At 33.9% G+C, this 25636-nt stretch overlaps 4 protein-coding genes across 6 annotated transcripts; 3 read left to right on the top strand and 1 right to left on the bottom strand.

Moving 5' to 3' along the window:
• Window positions 1-6098: 6098 nt before the first annotated feature.
• Window positions 6099-7174, top strand: LOC129250411 (3-oxoacyl-[acyl-carrier-protein] reductase FabG-like). The gene has a single exon (XM_054890034.1). The coding sequence runs from the start codon at window positions 6285-6287 to the stop codon at window positions 7062-7064; it is 780 nt and encodes a 259-aa protein (XP_054746009.1). The 5' UTR covers window positions 6099-6284; the 3' UTR covers window positions 7065-7174.
• A 6127-nt stretch (window positions 7175-13301) lies between these two features.
• LOC129235631 (3-oxoacyl-[acyl-carrier-protein] reductase FabG-like) lies at window positions 13302-14388 on the top strand. The gene has a single exon (XM_054869576.1). The coding sequence runs from the start codon at window positions 13441-13443 to the stop codon at window positions 14221-14223; it is 783 nt and encodes a 260-aa protein (XP_054725551.1). The 5' UTR covers window positions 13302-13440; the 3' UTR covers window positions 14224-14388.
• A 474-nt stretch (window positions 14389-14862) lies between these two features.
• On the bottom strand, window positions 14863-16399 carry LOC129253311 (60S ribosomal protein L13a). The gene is made up of 3 exons (XM_054891619.1): window positions 16327-16399; window positions 15660-15900; window positions 14863-15289 (listed from the first exon to the last, which is right to left on the bottom strand). Exons 1-3 carry the CDS (start codon window positions 16345-16347, stop codon window positions 14934-14936), a joined length of 618 nt encoding a protein of 205 aa, XP_054747594.1. The 5' UTR covers window positions 16348-16399; the 3' UTR covers window positions 14863-14933.
• A 1326-nt stretch (window positions 16400-17725) lies between these two features.
• LOC129253034 (src substrate cortactin) lies at window positions 17726-20867 on the top strand. Of its 3 annotated transcripts, none has more exons than XM_054891261.1 (6): window positions 17726-17793; window positions 18077-18252; window positions 18334-18737; window positions 18795-18916; window positions 19007-19960; window positions 20018-20867. In XM_054891261.1, the coding sequence occupies exons 2-6, from the start codon at window positions 18092-18094 to the stop codon at window positions 20105-20107; spliced, it is 1731 nt and encodes a 576-aa protein (XP_054747236.1). In that variant the 5' UTR covers window positions 17726-17793; window positions 18077-18091; the 3' UTR covers window positions 20108-20867. The 3 variants fall into 3 exon arrangements, with proteins under 3 accessions (XP_054747236.1, XP_054747235.1, XP_054747234.1); XM_054891260.1 differs by having other exon boundaries at window positions 17726-17816; XM_054891259.1 differs by lacking the exon at window positions 17726-17793 and adding an exon at window positions 17887-17994.
• Window positions 20868-25636: the final 4769 nt, after the last annotated feature.

The raw sequence follows: 25636 nt of genomic DNA, 5'->3' as shown, positions 1-25636 counted from the left end.
GCCACTTAAGTCTAAAATCGCAAGAAGGTCCTCAAATCGCTTACCGGCAGCACTTTAGGCAAAGACAAAGAATTGTTGCTATCGACATTTAAGGCAATTGACTGGCCGGTTCGAAAGTATGTCGCCTGGAACCAGTGATTCGCAGTGGATAAAGTTCCAGACTTGCCAAAACATAGCTATTTGGACAGCGACGGGTTGCCTCCTGATGTCCCCTCTTCAACACCTTCGCAACGAGGCACAGATGCTGACGCTAAAGGAGCACAACAAACTACTCAACAAACAGTTTCTGCTTGGGTGCTACCACCGGTCTTGTTGGAGTTATCTATGCAATCAAATCTTTAGCCATAAAGCTGAATACACACAACCAGGCAACCGTTGCAGCAACACGGCCATGTTGAAGCAACCGTTGCCTCGTGTGTAGCTGTGTTGCCAATTGATTTTCGTGTTGCTTCAACGGTTGCCTGGTGTGTATTTAGATTAAGACTTAATGCTGCCCCAATGTTTTACTGCAGGGTACATACGAAGCGCACACAAATACATACATAATCCCAATTATTTACTAATGCCAAAAATAAATGTATTCTATAGTAAATTTACTTCTATGTTTACATACAAATCTGTGCACATTAAGTGGTTGGACATACGAACATAAGTACGTATTGATTTGCGCTCATTGTATACATACATTCATTTCAACGAATGTTTACTTTGGATGATTTACAAACCCTTATACATACATACCTACATAAGAATGTTTGTTTTTGGTGATCGATTAATAAATTTGAATTGATATATGTATGTGTAGTAGTATAGAAGACATTTGATAAAATATTAGGGGCGCTCTTAATAATAAAAAGTTATTGCTTGTAGCTGTCTGATCGCTTACGAGGATGCTTACGTGACTTTACTATATGTATGTACATTTTTATATCCAAACATGTTCTAAATTAATTGTATGTATTACTTTCCAATTACATACGTATGCACGCAACTTCGCAAATATTTTACGAAATTTTAATTACTTTTAATTTAACTTACTGCATATGTCAGCCATTATTCCTTTCCTCCGCTACCACCAGCTGGTACCGCATCGAATGGTCTCAGAGCCGGAGCGTTTGTATCCATTCGGACGATATGACCCAGCCAGCGAAGTCACAGCATCTTTATTGACCGCACTGTATCTATGTCGCAGTAAACCTCATACAACTCATTGTTCCATCGCCTGCGATACTAGCCGTCGCCAACGCGCAAATACCCATAAATCTTCCACAGAATCTTTATCTCAAACATTGCAAGGGTCACATCATCGGATGTTGTAATCGTCAAGCATCTGCGACATAGAACGGACGTGATGGGAGACTTATAAAGTGTTAGTTTTATTATCAATAAAGGATTTTACTACTCAATTGCCTATTTAGCCCAAAGTAGCCCTTTTGTCAAGAGATTCTCCGTTGAATTTCAAAGCTGACATTATTATCGGTGTTAACGCTTTTTCCTAAATAAACGAAATCTCTTACTAAATACTTCAAAATCATAACTGTCACCTGTGACGTGTGTGTGCCAATACGCGACTACTCCTACTGTTTGTTTGATGACAGGAGGTACTTCGTATTGTCCTCATTCTCCACCAGAAACATTCGCTTTGCTTCTTTATGCAGCTTAGGAAGAACGAAAGGCTTAGGAGAAAGAAATAACTAACAATTGTTTTGTTAGGCGGTTATTAAGTCCAATGGCGTCAATATCACTGAGTCTCGTCATTTAACAATCAAACCCCAGTTAATCTCTACTTAATTTTCATGTTAGTGGTCAGTTAAAGCTTAACCTAAATTAACAAACTTAAGTAAAACATCGTAAATTTAAAAGTATTGTTTAATGAATTGGAATTAATGATATGTGAATAAGAATGGATCTCCTTGGTCTCCTCTCTCTCTCCTTGGTCCATGTAGCAGTAGATTTTGCTGCGTAGAATTTAAGCTCATCACTTAAGCGATATGATCGGTGAAGTCAGGAACTTATAATACGTTCACATATGCATTAAGGGGGTAGTATGGTTAATTCGGTGTAAAACAAGCATATTTTTCGAAATTTTTTTTGTCGACACAGTTGATTTATTCAAAATTTTAAAATTACTTCATTATAAAGTCATATTTAAAGAATATTGTGTGAAATTTTCATTGATTTTTATGAAGAAATGAGTTGGTGGCAGCGAATCTTCGCGGACGTCTCATAAAAAAGTTTTATTGCGGTGTCCCTCAGAACTCATTACTGGATCAACTAAAATCAAAAAACCAAATTGATTTCATTAGCTAATAAAGTTTCGCAGGTAACAACGTCGAATTTTTTTTTTTTAATTTTTTAAAGCGCTTTGAAGTCAAAACACCGATTTTTCATAAAAAAACTTGAAAACTTTGTTGTTTTAAAATATGACAAAATTTAAAAAAAAAAACTCGACGTCATTACCTCGTGAATAAAGTAAAGAAACAAAAAAACCAAATTTGAAAAGAATCGGTGCAGTAGATATGAATCTACAGTGGACACCGACCGTAAAAAAGGCAAGTGTGAGAAAAACGCGTTTAAAGATTTCGGCAGCGTGAAATCCGGTTGGAGAGGTAGATACTTAATCCTTTGTGTCTTTGTCAATTTTACTCTAATGCACTTCAAACTTTCACACAATAATCTTAAGATGTTATAGAATAATTTAAAAAAAAAAAAAAAAAATTAAAAAAAAAAAAAGCCATACTACCCCCTTAATCATCTATAAATCCACCAAATTAATCTACCCGTTCACATATGGCAGATTACCTGCAAAATTGACAATCAGCTGTCAATATTGCTTTGAGAGGTTTTTCTTCATAGAAATTATTTTGGTGGAATATTTCGGTGTTTTTGGTTTCTTTAATTATAATTAATAATTATTATTAACGATATGAAGAGAATACAGGGAGAAGGAATAGTTACTTTAATTAATAAATTAATAAGAGGACAAAACGTTTATGGACACCCGCTTTTTTCTGTAAAATGAATCCATAATTAATAATATTTAACACAAGTTTTATTAGAATTATGCTTACAGACCTGTTTGCTTTCCCGGCATCCATTTCATTTAGTTTTTATTTTAATGTTTCTCCTTACACTCGTAATAATAATTATCGATAACACAGAAAGCACAAGGTTGTATGTCAAAAAGTATCGTTATTATCTAGGATTATTTTATAACGGCCGCTGTAGCCGAATGGGTTAGTGTGTAATTACCATTCCGAGTTCACAGAGAGAACGTAGGTTAGAATCTCGGTGAAACACCAAAACTAAGAAAAACATTTTTCTTATAGCGGTCGCCCCTCGGCAGGCAATGGCAAACCTCCGAGTGGATTTCTGCCATGAAAAAGCTCCTCATAAAAAATATCTGCCGTTCGGAGTCGGCTTAAAACTGTAGGTCCCTCCATTTGTGGAACATTTTAAAAATTCTTTCACCATTCGAAAACTACATTATCCAAGAGTAACATGGATTACATTTTATTTTGGAAAAAAATAGGGTTCCGTAGGATATTTGGATTTTTCGGACACAAACTGAAAAAAATCTTATATATAAAATAAAGTCAACTTTTTGTGTGTGTTCGCTAACCGGCCGTGTCTGCACCGAATTAAACCAAAGTTACACACATTGTTAAGGAGGTATTGAAGATGGTTTCTGTATAGTTTGGTTGTAATTCGGAGCACTGGCAACGGGTACAGCGTTCTTTTGAACCAGCCATAATGTCGCTTACTTTTTTAACGCTTGGGGCGGAACTGAACTGTCAAATTGACAGTGTGAGTTACAATGTGTCAATATTTCTTTCTGATTTGGATGCCATAAGGAAAAAACGTAAGTGCAACATGTAAAAATTGTTTGGGAATTTTTTTGGAGTGGATTTTGGAACAGTGAATAATTTCTTACGAAATTTGAATGAAATTATGTGTTCGTGGAAAAAAATTTTTTTTTCGTTTTTTGTTTTTTAAAATATAAATGGATAATGGTTAAAAAAGCTCCAATGCTTAATAAAACATAAATCGAAACGAAAAATTCATGGATGATCAGGAAAAAAGACGATTGTTTATTCATATGCGTTGATTTGAAATTTAAAAACAATCTTCTTTTTTCCTGATTTTCAATTTATATTTTATATTTACTCAAAAACAAATAGAAAAACGAAATATTATATATTGTTTATGCCAAAGCGCTTGAATAAAGAATAAAGAAATAAATAATAAGAAAATCATATATTTTCTGTTCTAAACCATATCTATTCTATTTTAGTGTGCCCAGCGAAGGGGGCCGGGTTTGCTAGTAACATATATTATTAACAGAGCCGGGAAAGCACACAAAATTCTCATTTAGTACATTTACATTAACATCACATATAGTAAATCTAGCATAGGTTGATTTTTGTTCCCAATCCCGATCGCACGAATTTTGTTCCACGTCTGCTTCGAACCCACTGCAGTACTAAACTGCTGCTCATAATAATATAGTAATATAGTAAATATTAGTATTTTAGTTTACTCAATCTAATTGATTTGTTAACATCTCGTCTGCAAGCCTTAAAGATGTTATAAGTTTCCGAGGTTCTGAAGCTCTTCCATTTGCGATACGCTTTGTTGCGTTTGCAAATCAAGTGTTTAATATGGTTGCTGAACCATGGCCGGTTTTTATCAATTACTGGTTTGTGTACAAGTGGTACGAAGCGGTGAAAGAGCGAGCTAATGTTTTCTTCAATGAAGTTAATTTGCTAATTACTAGATATTAAGTTATGAATTCATTCCCAGTCAATTTCCTTCACAGCCCCTTCAAGAAGCTTATAATCTATGCGTAGAAAATCACGGTACGAATAGTATTTAGTGTCATGGGTCAGTTGGAAGTCAAATGTCATGAAAATTAGATCGTGCTTAGAAAAACCTGGTACAGAAAGCTGGTCAAATAGAAGAATTTTAGCGGTATCGTTAACAAAAAATATATCTAGCAAAGAGCTTCTAGTTTGCGTGAAATGTGTAGGCATAGAGCCGTTAGCGGGGAACAAACCCAAGCTCCGCATGGCTAACACGAACTCATTTTCACATAGCAGGTCGCTGTTAAAATCTCCTGCTACAACGATATTATTATAATTAAGAGACAAATTTTCGATGAAATCAACAAATGATGCGTAGGCGATGTATTTGTTAGGTCTATATACACAGCCAATAATGATTTTGTCATACTTAGTTTTAATTTCAAGGGAAATATATTCTATTAGGTTCGTATTTTCCGAGATACACTTGAGGGAGCAAGACAGACTATTTTTAACAAACACTGCAACACCGCCACCACGCTTGGCTCTATCTAAACGGAAAGTTTTGTAGCCACTAACACAAAACGAACCGTCATTATGCCACGTAGAGAACCATGTTTCAGATACACACACAACATCTACATCAGAAGACTCAAAAATATATCGAAATTCATCTCTGAGCGTTGAGATGACATATTTTCAGTCCAGATTTTAGCCTACTTAGTACGCGAATCATATTAAAAGTGGTATCTCTGCCCGTGTGAAACTGTTTATCCTTACCTATCATTGGCGAGGGAAGTAAAGAAGAGAACATTGCATATAAGACCCTTTGAAACCCGAATATTACCGAATATGACAGGAAGTATAGTTAAAACAGGAGTTAAGAGAAAGTTTAGGTAGCGGAAATAGAGAATATGAGAGGAAGAGATAAATAAAAAGAGAAGGACACAATTTATTTTTATTGAACTAAGTAATAAGATGTTATTATAAAAACTGCACAGTTGCTTTGGTTACTAATAGCTAATATTCTTTCGCCTTATTTCAACTTTGTTGAGATATACCGGGCATCTCTTTCTCTGAGTTGGATGATTTACGTCTACGCCAAGATGTAACTTCTCATTAGCTCGTATGAGGAAAGTAGAAATGAGAAGACTCATCTGCTTTCCACAACCCAAACGAAAATCAATCAACGTGACAGCATTTTTCGATTTCAAATTTTTCCTCAAACTAACTTAAGTACTTTATCATTTTCCGACGGAAATATCGTCATTGATTTCTAGTCTGTTACAACAAATAATTGATTTATGAAACTACATATCTACAAAATTTCATCATAACTTCATTTTTCCAAATTTTACATATTATGTACTTACAGATATGTGTACATATCAGTTTTAAAGTTTATCGAATTCTTTTGGTCCATTTAAAAAATCATACAGATTCACAGTCTATTGAACTACTTGTAAGCCCAAAAGTGGATTTATGAATTTCACCAATAAAGTTGTGCTTCTAACGGGCGCAGCATCAGGAATAGGTGCTGCCACAGCCGTTAAATTCTCGGAACTGGGTGCGAAACTCGCAATTGTGGATCGAAGCAAAGAGGGACTTAAAAAAACAGCAGAGAATTGTTTGAAACACGCCAAGTCCAAAGATCAAGGTGAAATACTTCAATTAGTCGGCGACGTTAGCCAACCTGAAGATCTCGAATGCATAGCAAAGCAGACGATTGATAAGTATAAAAGGTTGGATGTGCTGGTTAACAATGCTGGTATCATGGAGGATGGCACGATTGAAAACACTAGCCTTAAACAGTTCGATTGTATGATTCATACAAATTTGCGTTCCCAATTCTACTTAACCCTTTTATTGGTACCGGAACTGTTGAAGACGAAGGGTAATATTGTGAATACATCAAGTATATGTGGCATGCGTTCGTTCCCCAACACTTTGGCGTACAACATTTCCAAATCGGGTGTGGATCAATTTACGCGTTGTGTAGCATTGGAGCTGGGCGAGCGAGGAGTACGCTGCAATTGTATAAATCCCGGTGTCATATACACAAATTTGCAGAAACGGTATTTGGACGAGAAGGCATATGAAGAATTTATCAAGAAAGCAAAACACACACATGCTCTGGCACGTTATGGCCAACCGGTTGAAGTGGCAAATGTGATATGCTTTCTAGCAAGTGATCTGGCTAGCTTTATCACAGGGCACAGTGTACCCGTAGATGGTGGAAGACACGCCATGACACCGCGTTGAATCGCGTTTTCAAAAATGGTATTAAAATGCTGGTGAATTCAAAATTTGCGGATTTTATCAAAATCTGTTTCAATCTTAATTAGGCCTTAAAATAAAAAATACTGAGTTTTAAATAAGTTTTTTTTTATTTTTGGGCTAAAGAAGACAAAACAGTTATTATTTATTATTTTATTGATGCTTCGCAGTTCTTTATTTTATTTCATTTCGTTTTATTCTTTACTAGGTTATATTTATATTTTACTACATTTTCTCGTATCGTATTTTATTAATTTTTTTTTATTATAATTTTGTTTTAGTTTTATTTTGTTTAATTTATGTATTTTTTTTATGTTGGCTTAATTTTTTGTTTTGCTTGAATTTTAATGCTTTCGTCATTTTGTGTTTTATGCAATTTTAGATAATTTTTTTATTTTATTTTTCATGTAATTACTTTAATACTTTTTTTATTTATTATTTTATTTATAATTTATTATTTTCATGCATGTAATTTGATTTATTTATTTACTTACGTTTTATTTTAATATTTTTTTGTGATTGCTGTTGTTGTTTTTCTTTTTTGGTTTTTTATTTTAATGCTTTGGTTTGTTTTTATAGGTTTGTATTTTTTTTTATTAAAAGTTTTTTTGTGTTTTAACTTATTCTACTATCTTTGTATTAATTAGTTTAAATTTTTATGTTTTATTTAATTTTAAATAATTTGTTTATTTTATATTTTGTTATTCAATTTTGTAGTTGATTTCACTTAAATCCACATACATTTCCCTACTTTTTTAAACTAATAATAGTTTTCTTAAACTAACTAATTTTTTTATTATTTTTATTAAACAATGTGTAAATGACATTTTAAGTAATTTAGAAATTCCTTCTCCAGCCCCACGTACAAATAAATTGAAATGAAACACCATAATACATATTAAAAACCATACTCCTGCATATAATAAAAAGGTAATTTAGATAAATGATGATATCGATCTAAAAAGCCCCCAAATGAAGGGTTAAAACAATCCAAAAAATATTTTTTTTAATAATCACATCAATATTGTACCACACAGCCGGGCTAGGTTATCGGAAAGCTTACTTCCATATATCCGGCATGGACCATCATTCATAAGTTGTAAAATTCATTCATTATTGAAAACCCTAAAAAAATTACATCAAAGTATCATACAAGAAGTATTTTTTCTTTACTAGGTTATATTTATATTTACTACATTTTCTCGTATCGCATTTTATTAATTTTTTTATTATAATTTTGTTTTAGTTTTATTTTATTTAATTTATGTATTTTTTTATGTTGGCTTAATTTTTTGTTTTGCTTGAATTTTAATGCTTTCGACATTTTGTGTTTTATGCAATTTTAGATAAATTTTTTATTTTATTTTTCATGTAATTACTTTATTACTTTTTCTATTAAATAAAACATTATTTATTTTATATTAATTTATTATTTTCATGCATGTAATTTTATTTATTTATTTACTTACGTTTTATTTTAATATTTTTTTGTGATTGCTGTTGTTGTTTTTTTTTCTGCTTTTTTATTTTAATGCTTTGGTTTGTTTTTATAGGTTTGTATGTTTTTTTATTAAACGTTTTTTTTGTGTTTTAATTTATTCTATTTTCTTTGTATTAATTAATTTAAATTTTTATGTTTTAATAGGACTATGAATAAGTTCGTGCGGTTTTTTTTCGAAATTTGAAACTTTATTGACGTAAAATGGTTACAAATTTAATATTCAAAGTATTGTCCATCGCTTACTACTACTTTTTCCCATCTTTCTGGCAATTCACGGATTCCCTTTGTGAAAAATTCGGTCGGTTTTGCCGCAATCCACGAATCGATCCATTTTTTGACTTCATCGTAATTACGGAAGTGCTGGTCAGCCAGGCCATGTTGCATCGATCAGAAGAGATAGTAATCGGATGGCGCAAGGTCTGGACTATACGGCGGGTGGGGTAGGACATCCCAATTGAGCGTTTCTAAGTATGTTTTGACCACTTGTGCAACATGTGGCCGAGCATTGTCATGTTGCAAAATAACTTTGTCGTGTCTATCGGCGTATTGCGGCCGTTTTTCTCGCAGTGCTCGGCTCAAACGCATCAATTGTCGTCGGTAGACATCCCCCGTAATCGTTTCATTCGGTTTCAGTAGCTCATAATACACAACACCCAGCTGGTCCCACCAGATACACAGCATAACCTTCAGGCCATGAATATTCTGCGCCGACGTCGATGTTGAAGCATGGCCAGGGTATCCACACGTTGCCCGACGTTTTGGATTGTCGTAATGGACCCACTTTTCATCGCCAGTCACAATTCGATGCAAAAAACCCTTTCTTTTGTGCCGTTGAAGCAGTTGTTCGCATGCCATAAAACGGCGTTCAACGTCTCTTGGCTTCAATTCATACGGCACCCAATGGCCTACCTTTCGGATCATTCCCATGGCTTTTAAACGTTTGGAAATGGTTGATTGATCAACTCCCAAAGTTTTTGCAACCTCTTCTTGCGTTTGAGCCGGATCTTGATCGAGCAATTCCTCCAATTCGGTATCCATGAACTTTGGCGGCGCACCCTCGCGTTCTTCGTCTTCCAAGCCAAAATCACCACTTTTAAAGCGTGCAAACCACTTCTGGCACGTTCGCTCAGCTAGAGCATGCTCACCATAAACTTCCACCAAGATACGATGACTTTCGGCTGCTTTTTTCTTCATATTAAAATAATGAAGAAGAATTCCCCGCAAAAACACATTATTTGGCACGAAATTCGACATTTTCAAGTGTGGTAAAAATATTGTTGTTTACGCTTCAAATAAAAAACTTATACTGACGTTTGTGCCTTACGACAGTAGCTCTCCAATGAATGTTTGGAAATGTGGATCGATGGAATAATAATCAAGTTACGCCATCTGTTGTAAAACCGCACGAACTTATTCATAGTCCTATTATTTAATTTAATGTTTCTTTGTTTTATTTAATTTTCAATAATTCCCTTTTTCTATTAAATAAAACATTATTTATTTTATATTAATTTATTATTTGTATGCATGTAATTTTATTTATTTATTTACTTACGTTTTATTTTAATATTTTTTTGTGATTGCTATTTGTTGTTTTTTTTCTGCTTTTTTATTTTAATGCTTTGGTTTGTTTTTATAGGTTTGTATGTTTTTTTATTAAAAGTTTTTTTTTGTGTTTTAATTTATTCTATTTTCTTTGTATTAATTAATTTAAATTTTTATGTTTTATTTAATTTAATGTTTCTTTGTTTTATTTAATTTTCAATAATTCCCTTTTTCTATTAAATAAAACATTATTTTATATTTATTTATAATTTATTATTTTCATGCATGTAATTTTATTTATTTATTTACTTACGTTTTATTTTAATATTTTTTTGTGATTGCTGTTGTTGTTTTTTTCTGCTTTTTTATTTTAATGCTTTGATTTGTTTTTATAGGTTTGTATGTTTTTTTATTAAAAGTTTTTTTTGTGTTTTAATTTATTCTATTTTCTTTGTATTAATTAATTTAAATTTTTATGTTTTATTTAATTTAATGTTTCTTTGTTTTATTTAATTTTCAATAATTCCCTTTTTCTATTAAATAAAACATTATTTTATATTAATTTATTATTTTCATGCATGTAATTTTATTTATTTATTTACTTACGTTTTATTTTAATATTTTTTTGTGATTGCTGTTGTTGTTTTTTTCTGCTTTTTTATTTTAATGCTTTGATTTGTTTTTATAGGTTTGTATGTTTTTTTATTAAAAGTTTTTTTTGTGTTTTAATTTATTCTATTTTCTTTGTATTAATTAATTTAAATTTTTATGTTTTATTTAATTTAATGTTTCTTTGTTTTATTTAATTTTCAATAATTCCCTTTTTCTATTAAATAACACATTATTTATTTTATATTAATTTATTATTTTCATGCATGTAATTTTATTTATTTATTTACTTATGTACGTTTTATTTTAATATTTTTTTGTGATTGCTGTTGTTGTTTTTTTTCTGCTTTTTTATTTTAATGCTTTGGTTTGTTTTTATAGGTTTGTATGTTTTTTTATTAAAAGTTTTTTTTGTGTTTTAATTTATTCTATTTTCTTTGTATTAATTAATTTAAATTTTTATGTTTTATTTAATTTTAAATAATTTGTTTATTTTATATTTTGTTATTCAATTTTGTAGTTGATTTCACTTAAATCCACATACATTTCCCTACTTTTTTAAACTAATAATAGTTTTCTTAAACTAACTAATTTTTTATTATTTTTATTAAACAATGTGTAAATGACATTTTAAGTAATTTAGAAATTCCTTCTCGAGCCCCACGTACAAGTAAATTGAAATGAAACACCATAATACATATATCTGTTATTAAAAACCATACTCCTGCATATAATAAAAAGGTAATTTAGATAAATGATGATATCGATCTAAAAAGCCCCCAAATGAAGGGTTAAAACAATCCAAAAAATATTTTTTTTAATAATCACATCAATATTGTACCACACAGCCGGGCTAGGTTATCGGAAAGCTTACTTCCATATATCCGGCATGGACCATCATTCATAAGTTGTAAAATTCATTCATTATTGAAAATCCTAAAAAAATTACAGCAAAGTATCATACAAGAAGTATTTTTTCTTAAATAATGTATTTTGAAGTAAAAACAGTTCTTTGTTCACTCGCGACCGTTTTTAGCATTTTCTGAAATTTCTGAAACTAACAAGACTACTTGATTTTAAGATGTTTCAGAAAATTTTATTTTAGATACTACTGTATATAAAAAAATTAGCCCACATGAAGATTAGCTACGGTTTTTAGAATTTTCATTGTTACTTAGAATCCATATCATTTTACAGTTCGTTTGGCTCACGTCGCATATTTTGCAGTTATAGTGAGTTTACTCATCAACTCATTCTCACCTATCTGATGAGAATGCCAAATTCCGAAAAGCCGAATTACTGTGGTTATTGCAGAGCAAGGTGGATTTATTAAGGTGACAGCATTCACCCAGCTGAATTCCTCACCGTAGGTATGGCTTACGTCAAAATGATATGCTTTGTTTGTATGCATTGGTATGTTTACATTCGTATGTTTACATTTGCTTGCTGATTTTGACGTGATGGTTCGACCAATCGCAACAACAAATACATGTAGGGTTTTACTTATATGTGTTTGCTGTCACCTGTAATAAATTCGCCTTATTGCAGAGGTTATTGTTTGCAATTATGTGAGCACTCTGTATTATCATTTTTTCTGGGCTGTAATTGCATTATTAAGCTAAATACACACCAGGCAACCGTTGAAGCAACGGTTGCAGCAACGTGTTGCCTTTGTTTAAGAAACACGTTGCGACCGTTGCTTCAATCTCAGTATTGTGTATAACTGTGGTGCAGGAAAGGTACAAGCGGAAGATACGTAAAATTAAATTTTTTAAATGATCGACGAAATACGAAAAATTACTTCTCTTATTATATTATAATTGACGAACTTTTGTACGAAAATGAGGAAGAAGAGATGCAACAAAAGAAGGAAAAGAAAATTTGGTACAAAAATTGGCTTTAAAAAAAAAATCGAATTTTCGAACGAGAGGCTGCTGAAAGAATTGAAGGAAAATGAGCCAGCGGACTATAAAAATTACATGAGGATGGACGAAGCCCTGTTTAGAAAATTTTTGGACTTCGTAAAGGCCAAAATAACGAAATAAGATACCATAATGAGAGAGGCAATATCAGCAGAAATTAGACTGGCAATAACTTTGCGGTATCTTGCAACAGGAAACTCTTTTGCGGACTTGAAATTCTTATCAATTTTATTGTATTCATTTTTTAATTGTTCGTATGCTTTTTTTCTAAAATTTTTATTTTTACATTTTTCACTACTTATATCCTACAGCTCTCTCAAATTTTTATATTCGTTAATAAAATTAAAATAATTTTCATTATTTTCAATTGCCATTTTTTCCTTTTTCACTTTATTTTACTCCGCACGAACCTTCTTCTTCGCTTGTTTTCAACGAACTGAACGAGTATAAGCAGTAAACAATGATACACACGAAGCAACGGTTGCAGCAACCTATCCCAAAAATCAAATTTATTTGATATTTCAGGCAACGGTTGCAGCAACACGAAAATCAATTGGCAACACAGCTACACACGAGGCAACGGTTGCTTCAACATGGCCGTGTTGCTGCAACGGTTGCCTGGTGTGTATTTAGCTTTATGCTTAATGTGAATGGTTCAGATTCCCTGTTCTCAAGTGGATGACTGTGGCACTGTTTTGATAACCGCTAATCGCTACTTGGAGTATTTTTGTATTGTCTGATAGACGATTTCACAATTTCGCTGCGTTGTGTATTTAATGGGAGTATGGATTTCAAGGATAAAGTTGTGTTAATCACGGGTGCCAGCTCTGGGATTGGTGCCGCTGCAGCTGTTCAGTTCGCCAAATTAGGTGCAAAACTGGCTTTGGTTGGACGAAATATGGAAAATCTTAAAGAAACTGAAGGAAAGTGTGAAAATGCTGCTGTAGATGATGGTTCGTCTGCACCGTTGCTCTTAAAGACAGACTTGACAGATGAGAGCGCAGTGTCAACTATCATAACCGAAGTTTTGAACAAATTTGGTCAAATTGATGTATTGGTAAACAATGCTGGAATCATCGAGAGTGGTAGCATTGAGAACACCAGTCTTGAGCAGTTCGATAGGATGATGAATGTAAATGTACGTTCAGTGTATCAACTCACTATGCTCGTTGTACCGGAGTTGATTAAAACAAAAGGCAATATCGTTAATGTTTCCAGCGTTTGCGGTTTACGTGCTTTTCCAAATGTTTTAGCTTACAACGTATCCAAATCGGCAATTGATCAGTTTACACGTTGTGTTGCTCTGGAACTTGCCCCAAAGGGAGTGCGCTGCAACTCGGTTAATCCGGGTGTCGTAGTTACCAACCTACATAAACGTTCTGGTATGAATGATGATGCTTATGAGAAATTCCTGGAACACTGTAAGACTACTCACGCACTTGGACGAGCAGGCGACGCAGAAGAAGTGGCCAATGCTATTTGTTTTTTGGCCAGTGACATGGCCACATTTACTACGGGGATGAATATGCCTGTCGATGGTGGTAGGCATGCCATGTGCCCGAGATAAGTAAATAAATGCATAAAGCAAATACAATTTTCGTTCGATGTAATACGCTTTAGTTCCTTTTATACAATATATTTTTCGTTTTTATTTAGGTCGATGATTACTAAATTTACGTATGTATCTGATGTGTAATAAACTAATGGCGGTGTGTGATTAAACCAAAATGTATATATTAGTTTTAATAAAAGAAGGGTAGAACAGGTAGGGAAAAGGTAAGCTACATCCGCACGTGAAGATTACTGAAAGGAACCTGGAGGATTTGCCGCATATTGTGCGTTAGTTGATAATAACCGAAAAAAAGAATATTGATTAGGTGAACATGAAAATTATCGCAAAAACTAAATGTCAAAAAGCAACTCACACTTTTCCTAAACCGAAATATTTTACAACCATTAGCACCAAGAAGTTTAGCGCAATATAACACGAGTGGTTAAGCAAGTGTACCACAAATCAAAGAAAAGTGCTCCGAATTATATACCAAACAACATTGAAGTTAGTCGAACTCTAACATTGCAGTCAATTATCCCTCAAGTTATCCCAAATACTGTCTTTGCTCTACGTATTGAGATATATGTTTGCTTAACCGGTATTAGCTATTTACTTAAACAGTGGACTAAAGTGTTGAATAATAATAGCCAGGTATATTTTTTACTTAAGATATTCTTTTATTAAAAAATCTCTACTCATTTTATACAAGCAATCACGATACGCATTTAAACTTCGTATCCGTAGGATTTAATAATCTTGTTGAATGGTTCGGCCACCTTCGCAATATTTTCGCGAGCCTTAACCGTTAGTTTCTTCATGATCCTATTGTGTTTCAAGATGACGCGCAACTTTGCCTTGCGTTTCCTCTCCAAGCTCTTGACAACATCCTTGTAATGCCAGCCGACTTCATGTGACAGACGTCCAACTTGGCAGTATTTACGGTCAGAACGTAATGTGAGGATGCGCATGGCAATTGGTACACAGACACGACGACGCTTGTCGTATGGTGGTGGAATACCATCGAAAACACGCAGGCGGGCAAGTGCAGCTTGACCACGCTTTGTTTTATGTGGAATCATACCTAAAAACAAACAAATTATCGCAAATTTTAAAAATGTAAATCTATGTTATAAAAATAATATTTTAAATCATGTTTCAGTTTTCAATTTTGTTACATTTCTGCTTCAAATAATGTAGGTAAGATATATCCTTCATCACTAGCTTTGGAAATTTTTTACCGTCACAATAAGTTTTCGTTGTTTGTTACCTACCTGAAATATGGAAAAAACGTTTGAGTACATTGAAATATGTTTATATCTACAATAATGTATACTTAGGAGTCAGTTATTAATTTGTTACATGATTTTTTTCAAATAATGTAGGTAAGGAAAATATAATTCATCATACAAAATAGTAGCAGCGAGCTATAGCTACTTTTACTGGCATCTTACCTCGCACAGCTTTGAAGAAGATGCGTGATGGGGCACGGAAATGATATGGACCACGAGCAGGATTTACATTACAGCGTTTACGCAAGTAAGCCAAGTACTTTATTTTGTTTCTGTAGAAGTGTCCTGAGAGGTTCAACTCTTCACAACGAACAACAGCTACTTTGCCACCTTGCAGCAGGTATTTGGCAACAACGGAGGCCAAACGGCCAACCAGATGGCCACGACCATCAATAACAACGGCCTGAAAGTATACAAAACAACATAGCGATATTAAAATCATATAAAAATGAGGTTAAGTTAAAAACTAGATCACAACAAAATGCATATTTAGGCACCCAAGCAATATATTTCGTAATTTGTTAACAATTTACACAAATACATGTTTTATTCACATTAATGAATAATGAAGCTTATTTTTCTAAAGCGTAGACTTTTCCGTAAGCTTTAGATGTCACAAATATTCCTCCACGATTCAAATAGGCACGTGTAACACCGAGCTCGGGTTTGACAAACGATTATCAAGTTGATTTTTCACTTTTTAAAACACTTTTCGGATCAAAGTTGATAGTTGCGAAAAGTTAACGACATAACGCACAATTTTCCTGCATTTTTATGAGTTTTTAATACATTTTGCTGCCATTTTTCCCATGAAAATACCGCCACTTACCCTATTAGACAAACCAGTCATGTTAAAGAACCGCACGGAAAGAAATGGCCGAATATTGGCTTCGTGCGACGGAAGTGCTGTTCCATTCCACTTCGATATTTCTATATGACAAATTATCGAAATGCTATCGATTGAGCGTGTTCAGCGAACTGCTATCATTATAAAAATAAAAGATTTCTTTTCTAAAAACTAAGAAAAGGAATCGAGCAAAATAATTCGGCATATACTGATGGTTGAAACGACTTACTCAATTAAATCTATTTATTTGCAGCAATTGATCTGTTTTTTATCTTTCTTTTACTCCGTGCTCTTTTAACAAACAATATTTAACAAGTAACAAATTTAGTTGGATCAAATACCCAGAAGGAATGTCATATACAGTCAAGCTTCTATACCCGAACCCCCACTATTCAATGAAAATGTTTGACTTATGGATACTTTGAGTTACAGAATATACTTTTTGTTTTTTAAGGTAATGGTAATTTGTAAAATACATATTAAAGAATGAGCACATTTATTGATTTGAAATCAAATTTATTCTAAATGCATATGTAAAAGTTCTAATAAATTAAAATTAACGGATATCAGAGAACAAAAACCTACTTTCATTTTAGATCTTTCAGTAAATAGTTATTCTAATTTGATCAAAGCATTTTAATGATGTTTTTGTTGCACCAAAAATATTCGCCATACATATACGGGGAATGCTGTTGACAGTCCTTGGCCGGATATAAATCCGTGTCGTTGGGGTTACTTAAATCCGATTGTCGTAAGAACATTAATGATCGTCAATGGTGGTTTGCAAATATAAATGCAAACTTCTGAAGTAATCTCTTACATTATCATCGGTGAATAATTTCCGTCACAGAACCCTCATCACCACTTCCCATTCCGCTGTGATCCGAAACTGCTGTTAGTGCTACAGTGCCTCATAATGGCATGGACTGTGGGAAAAAGAAGATACTTACAAAAGAAAACCTATTCGCTTTACAATGTATAAGTACAAGAATAACGGTATGTTATCAAGAACACCTCTAAAAATCTTTTTACTATGGCACAAGTGCTTCCCCAAATAAGGGATTCATTGAAAAACTAAACAACAACATAGGTAATTTTAAATTTCCTCTAAAAAATCCGACTTAAAGAAGTATTTGCCAAATTTTTACTTCAGCTACGGAGAAATTCGAATTATTGCCACTCGATTAACTAGGCATACATATACATTCAAAGCTATAAAAATGTATTACATGGAGAGGACCCCTTATGAAACTACACAAGTCTGCACTTGCTTAGAGGTTTTATGCGAGTACGAATAAGTATTTTTAATGTTTAATAATACATCTTTTTGGGTCCTTCATCAATGTTCCAATTGTCAATGCACCATTTCTCTTCAGTATGTCTTACAACAATTAGCTGTCAAAAGTGAAGAAGAAGCACTTGCTACATTTACAAAACTGAATCATTTAGGTAGGAAAATATTTCTCTAATTTGTAAGTTTTTATTAATATATTGCAATGTACGAGTTCAATTAAAACATAATATATAAATCTATAGAAAGCAACCAACCCGCAAATAAATAAATATTAGAAATTATTATCAATACATTTCATGAAATGTGAAACCGGCTGACCACTCCCTATAGATAAAGAATATGGAGCAAATTTGATTGTAACCTTATCTTGCTTTTCATTTTTAACGTTAAGTGATGACCATTGTTTTAAGTGACTAATTCATAATACTTTTTTAACAGTTAAATTTGAGCAAAATGTGGAAAGCCACAGCAGGTCTGCAACTCCAGAATACTCAACCGGAGGCGGATGACGATTGGGAAACAGATCCGGACTTTGTAAACGATGTTAGCGAACAAGAACAGCGATGGGGATCGAAAACGGTCGAGGGAAGCGGGCGGACAGCAGGTGCCATCGAGTAAGTTGCCTTTTGATTACTCATTTGTGTAAAGCAGTATAATAGTACATATTTAATGATTCATTTGTAACATGCATACAGTATGGAGAAATTACGTTTTGAAACTGAAAAGGCAGATCAAGACAAAAAGAGAAAGGAATTAGAGGAGCAAAATCCAGGATATGGTTATGGTGGAAAATTTGGAGTCCAAACAGATCGAATGGATAAGTCAGCGGTTGGGCACGATTACCGTTCCACTGTAGAAAAACATGCTTCTCAAAAAGATTACAGCGAAGGATTTGGTGGGAAATTCGGGGTGCAGAAAGATCGTGTCGATAAGTCAGCAGCCGGCTGGGATCATATTGAAAAAGTGGAAAAACATGCTTCTCAAAAAGACTATGCGACCGGTTTCGGTGGCAAATTTGGCGTTCAATCCGATAGAGTAGATAAATCGGCTGTAGGTTGGGACCACGTCGAAAAAGTAGAAAAACACGAGTCCCAAAAAGGTAAGCAAGATATGGAGAAATTACTCAAAGGAATAATCGATTTTATTTTCGTTGAAGATTATTCGAAGGGATTCGGTGGTAAATTTGGTATTCAGGAGGACCGTAAAGATAAATCTGCTATGGGTTGGGATCATAAAGAAGCACCACAAAAGCATGAAAGCCAAATAGACCATAAAGTTGTGAGTTAATTTTATCTCCCGCTTACTTTTTTTAATGTTAAATTACATATATGTAATTATAAATATTTATGAGCTTTTATTGAATTTTAGGGTTTTGGAGGTAAATTCGGCATACAAAAAGATCGCATGGATAAGTCGGCTGCTGGTTTCGATGATGCTGAAAAGCAACAGATTGGCACCACTTATACTAAAGTAAAACCGAATATCGAAGGAGCCAAGCCTTCGAATTTACGTGCTAAATTTGAGAACCTTGCTAAGAACTCAGAAGAAGAAAATCGTAAACGAACTGATGAACAGAAGAGATTGCGAGAAGAAAAAGATCGTCGTGATCGTGAAGAAGCATCTAAAAGGACTATAATTGAAAATACGCCACTACCAGCGGCAGAAGAAGCACGAGCTCCGCCGGCAAAGGGCAGTCGATCGTCGATTTCGACGGGTCGGGAAGGTGGCATCAGCAATGCAATTAGTGCTTTTAATCAAATGCAATCACCGACAACAGAAAATCCTACTGCAGTACGCAAAGAACCTATAATCATTCCAAAAGCCGAGCCTGTTCAAGTGTCTAAGCAATTGGAAGAGAAACAAGAAAACCAAGAAGTTCAACTGGCCGTTAATAACGTACAAAAAAATATCACTGTTACCCGACCACCACCTGATGTCATCCCTTCTATTGAAATACAGAATATAATAACACCACCACAATTATCGTCCCCAGAATCGTCAATACAAGAACCAGTCTACGAGAATAGGGCCAGTGTTGAACAAAACCAACATCAGCAGCAACAAGAATCAAAACATCAAATCAATCAGTCACCGCCAGTAAACGCTAAGAAAGAAGAGGAAGTAGCAACAATTGACAATACTGCCGCTCCTACAGCAGCTCCGGATGCAGCTTCTGAAGAGGCCATTTATGCCAATTCCGATAATTTAGCTGACTACATCGAAGACACGGGCATCCATGCGATTGCTCTCTATGATTACCAAGCCGCTGATGACGACGAAATATCATTTGATCCCGATGATACAATCACTCATATCGAAATGGTAAGAAAGCTTAATTAAAATTACTAAAATCTATTTATATAAGTCTTGGTTTTATAGATCGATGAAGGTTGGTGGCGTGGATTATGCAAGAACCGTTATGGTCTCTTCCCAGCAAATTATGTGCAATTGGTAAATCAACAAGCATGAAAACATTTAGATGATCTCTAAAGCATTTTTCTTCAAATCTGAAAACTGTTGTGCTTCGTTCAGCTCAAGTAGTCAAGATAAATTGTTTGTAAAGTATCGTTTTTTACAATAGGATTAACTTAACTACAAAAAAACGTTATACAAAAATTCATGCTTCCTTCAATACTAAAAACCAAGACAATGCAGAAATACTGCAGATATATTAATATTACTCAAAGTGATTCAAAAATACCAGTTTTTCATGTATCATCCCTAACCAGTATTTACCTCAACTGCATAAATGCAACGAATTGTTTAACAATAGTACATGTTTTATTATTCAAATTATTGGTTCTTTCATCGATGTCGCAAAGTTCATCTGTGTATTTACATTTTGAAAAACATTCATTTGTTTTTAGCTTATTTTTTACAAAAAATGTGCAAATTAAGTTAAAATTTTTTATACACTAACATATTATATAATGGCTAACGTGGAACTCTTACTGGATTCCACTTGCAAATATAGTTGTGACGAACGTACTAAACACTAAAAGAAATTGCCAGAAGCACACAGAAAAGTGTGCAAAAATTTGAAAAAAGAATTAGAAAAAATCCTTTCTTGAAAAGTTGTTATTTCTACAAAAAAGTTTGGTAAACGTTTGCAATAAAAAAAATGTTTGAAAGAGTTTTGAGAATATTGTATTATGGATTTTACATTTTTAATATGTATGTGTATGTTTCGGGTTAAAAGCTTAAAAGTTACCAAGTAGTATATTTGTATAAAATATTAAAATAAAGAACTTACAAACTAAATAGACTCTTTGTTTTAAAATTTTAGGATCGGCGTTCAATTGAACAATTTTTGTGGTGTGATCGAAACCTGGCCACCATCTTTTCAATTAATAATATTTCAGTGTATAATTTTATATTTTATAAGTTTCACTAAGATCTGTGTAAGCAAATCGTGTAAGTTGGAGGAGATGATTTCTAACGCCCGTAGGAAGGTTGTTGTTGTTGTATCAGCAAAGACATTCCCCATACATGTACGGGGTGTGCTGCTGGAGTGACAGTCCTTGGCGGGATATATAGTAAATCCAGGTCGTTCCGGTAACGTAGAACCGAATATCAGGGGGAATGTAGGTCTCGGAAGGGTCTCCACTTTCAGCAGTCACTTGCAGTACCATCCAAGCAGAAACTGCTTGCTGAGAATTGTTTTATGCCCTTTAACTTAGAAGACCTCAGAAGCCGAATTCGGTATTTGATAGGTTTGTAGCTTCATCCACTGCGCACTTCTAGGCCCGGGCGATCAGATCGGCTAGCAAAGTTGCTAGCAACTTTTATTTTTCTTTGCGTCAGGTGCTATCGGCTAGCGATTTGACGATCATGTTGGAGCTTTGGACTTAAGATGTGATAGCTCTTGCATGCGGCGAGAAGGAGAGTGACATCCAGTAACTTGGGCTAATTAACAGTCGGAGTTGCTGGGTCATCAACTTGGATGTTGGAATTTGATCTCATTCGTCAGTGTGGTAAATAGAATAGCCGTGCATTTTGTAGGGCAGAGCGTTGTTATTATTGTTGTTATTGTAACAAGATGTATGGGGGAAAGGTGCTGGAGTGACAGTCTTTGGACGGACATAAATCCGGGTCGTTTCGGTAACGTAGAACCGGCTGTCGTAGGAACGAGGGTAGAATGTTAGGCTAGGGGCAGTGAAAAAATCAGACACAACCGTTTATCTTCAAATATAAGCCATTAATGTCACTGGCGAACGCCAATATCGAACAATCATCAGCAAAAGAGATCAGTGAAACTCCCCTAGTGCTTGGTGCGATTTCAAGACAGAGATGTTGAGTAGGAAGGAGAGAGGACACCACACTGTTATAACACCTGCACTGCCAGTGCGGTGTAGTCACCGACCCTTATCGTCTAACTGTCTAACTCATCTAACGGAAGGCCTTGGAAACATGCTGTTTCGGCAGGTTGGACGGAGAGAGGTGTCAGGTGAGTGGATTTAAGTGGGTATCTGCTAGGTGGTTAGTATCGGGCGGGGTACCTTCACCTGCCAGACGCATTATCCTTCTGTTTGGATGCTTGATTTCGAAAGACTGCGTGCGATTATCAATCACAAAGATAATTCGCCGATCACATTTTCAGTATCAGTAGGAGAGTAGAAGACTACGACTGGTACGGCATTGCATTATGTGAAAGTATAAGTATATACTTTTCTATGCAAGGGATGTTCTGCTCTATCCTGTTAGTGTCACTAGATAACTGTGACCATATTTGAACTGGGAATCATCGATCACAACAATATATTAAGGAAACTCTCTCTTGATGAGTCATTATTTCCACTTTCTGGTCAATCCTATTGGTTGATAGTTTATTTAATGAGGAGTAGTTCATGATTGGCGCCTACCTTTCTGGAAACGGAAATGGCTGCATAACATTCAGAATTGTGGCCGTGTCTTCGGTCCGAAAAAAACATTAACATTCGCTTTAAAGTATTTTATTGGTTTTGACGTCGCGTGAGAGATCCTTATAGTATATGTACTAGGCCGGGTCTATTTGTGGGGAGGCAAAAAAATCGCCCATTGCTCTATGAAAATCATATTCTAGGGATCAAAATAAGAAACTTTGCCGAAGGAACCATACCTCTAAAACGAATTCTGATGTCCCCCAATTTGGGTTGAACTTTTTAGTTTCTTTTCTCATGTAAAGGCCAAAAATTGTGATATTTTGAAATGATTGTATGGGGAACCCCCCAGGGGAGTTCCAGGGGGTGTGCCACTGGCATGGGTGGATGGGCCGTCCAAAGTTAGTGGGGGTCGGTCATACATTTGGACTCGATTGGAGTACTCTAAATGGGTCAAAGTGGGATTTTTCGTTCGACCCACATTGGGGGACATCAGAATTCGTTTTTGAGGTATGGTTCCTTTGTCAAAGTTTCTTATTTTGATCCCTAGAATACGATTTTAACAGAGCAATGAGCGATTTTTAAATCGACCCGTCCTAATATGTACCCATTAAAAAATAATTTTTTTTTGTTTTTCAAGCTCTGTCATGATTTTAATATTCAACTTTTATTAGATGAATTTTTAAATTTTAATACATGTCATACGTAAGTAATTAATTGCACATTACAAAAAATTTAATTTTTTTCTATTGGGACATATATTAGGTTGCTCAATAAGTTTTACGGAGGAAAACACAAGTTCATGGTTTGAAATACACTTTATTATTCACACGTATATAATCTCCCTGAACCTCAATACACTTGTTCCAACGAGATTCCAATTTATGAATTCCACACCTGAAGAGAAAATCTGAAAGGGCTGCAAAATACGCCTGCACAGTTGTTATGACCTCAGCATTTGATAAAAAATGCTTTCCACGCATATATTTGGCTAGGGGACAAATCTGAGAAAATCGCACTCGAATGAGTTTTAGTTCCATTGTTCTCTTTCAGTCACTTGACCACTTTCCAATACGATTTCCTGTATTTTTTTACGATTTCTGTTGTTGTTGCTATTTTTTGGCGTCCTTGACGGGGATCTTCTTCAAGGCTTGTACGGCCATGAAAAAGCTACTCATAAAAAATATCTGCCGTTCGGGATCGGCTTCAAACTGTAGGTCCCTCCATTTGGGGAACAACATCAAGACGCACGCCATAAATAGGAGGAGGAGCTCGGCCAAATATATATATATAACAATACATACATATTTATACATTAAAGTTTACTTATATACATTGATACATAAATACATTTTAATATTTAGAAAAAAAGTAGAAAAATTGTAGAAAATACTGTGACAAAAAAAAATTTGGCTAGTACTAACGCCGCCGTCTCTTATTGAACAACCTAGTAAAAGTGTCCTTATAATCCGAAAGGTACAGGTATTTTTCTTAAAAAAAAAAATAGAATTGACCTGTAAATTGATACACTACGATGTTAAAATGTTTTACAAAATTTGTAAAAAAATAAAGATCAAATAATGCTTTTCTATCAAAAATTTACCTTATTTACATGTAACATTTAAAAAAAAATAAAAAAATAACTGAGGCGAGGGCTATCTATTCATGACCGCTTTTCTGGTGCAAAAGTGCTGTTGCACAGTATAATTTAAATTTTCCATTAACAACCAGCAATTTAATTCTTATTAGATAGAAAATGTTATGTTGATGTAAGTTGTTTTGTCAGAAGTGTATGTATTTATTTTTATTAAAGTATGCTCGGTGCCAAACAAAGTTGCTTTTTCCAATAAAATGATTTGTCTTTAATGACAGTTTTACCTTTGTTCAATAATTAAAAATAATTTATAACGCTTTTTTTATTCCTTGGATTCTTATTGCCAGGTCATAATGCTTTGCTTGTAATATCTATTATTTATCGGAACTAACCAGTTTAGTTGTTACATTTGTTTTAAGATTTCGAGTAATAACACTGTGCGCGGGGTTTTACCTTTTTTTGGGAAATGGTTTTGATAGTTGGTATTTCTTAATTAGGGCTTTTTAACTCTTTGTTATCAAATCTGGATCTGGTTAAATTTTAACTTTTTTTGTAAATAAGTAAGCTATTCTGATAAAATTTTCCACAGGACTATATTATAATATACAAAAGTCATCAACATATGTTACCATATTTTTCAATCTAGCGGCCTCGAAGGACTTTTTCAAGGCATTTATCTCGAAAACTGGAGCTAATGTGACGAAACCGGAACACCATTGCATTCAGATTAAGTGAGGCCAACAATCGAACTTATTTGAACTCTTTTGAGCTGGCACAATGTAATTAGTAAACTAATTTGTTGGTTTTGTTACATTGTATGTATATGTAAGTACTAATACATAGTTCGCTAATAACTGTCTGCATCCACTTTTTTAGACTTATTTATGTACATACATATATTCACAATAAATTCGTCTGTATATGTATTTACTTATTATGATTCAGTAAATTAAATATTCCCACATACCATATATACACAGATACATATGTAAATATACAACTAATCCAGTCAAAAGAGACAAAAAAAATAGCCAACTAAGTAATTTTAGGAGTATGCGAGTTTATGGTTTTATTATGTAAAACCCATCACTGTGAACTTAAATTTGAGTTTTCGGGGTCGGGGGTTGTGTCCCGCGGCCGCCATCTTGGAAATAAGGGTGCAACTGGTTTTTTGCGATTATCTCGTGAATTTCGAAAGTTACGAAAATTTTGTAAAATACTTTTTTGTAGATAATAATATTATCTACAACTTTCATTCACAACTTTTTATTGTAAAACTAGCATTTCCCAGTGGGCTTCGCACCACCATACATAAAATGTTTTTTTATATCGCAAGAAATTTTTCATATTAAGTTTTCTTTATAGAACTCGTAAAATGTTTAAACAGTTGAATTAATTGATTTTTTTCATTCAACATACTTTCTAAAGATGTCACAATAGCCTTTTCTGTCCTTTTTTTTATTTGATTGTGGTGATCACCTATATACAGGTAAGGTGAAAGAGCCGATAAAAACTTGTAATTAAACTTTGATTCTTTACTTTCCA

Source organism: Anastrepha obliqua, chromosome 1, assembly GCF_027943255.1.
Source record: "Anastrepha obliqua isolate idAnaObli1 chromosome 1, idAnaObli1_1.0, whole genome shotgun sequence".
Lineage (NCBI taxonomy): Eukaryota > Metazoa > Arthropoda > Insecta > Diptera > Tephritidae > Anastrepha > Anastrepha obliqua.
The sequence above is the reverse complement of the archived record's forward strand: the minus strand, read 5'-3'. Positions and strand labels throughout refer to the sequence as shown.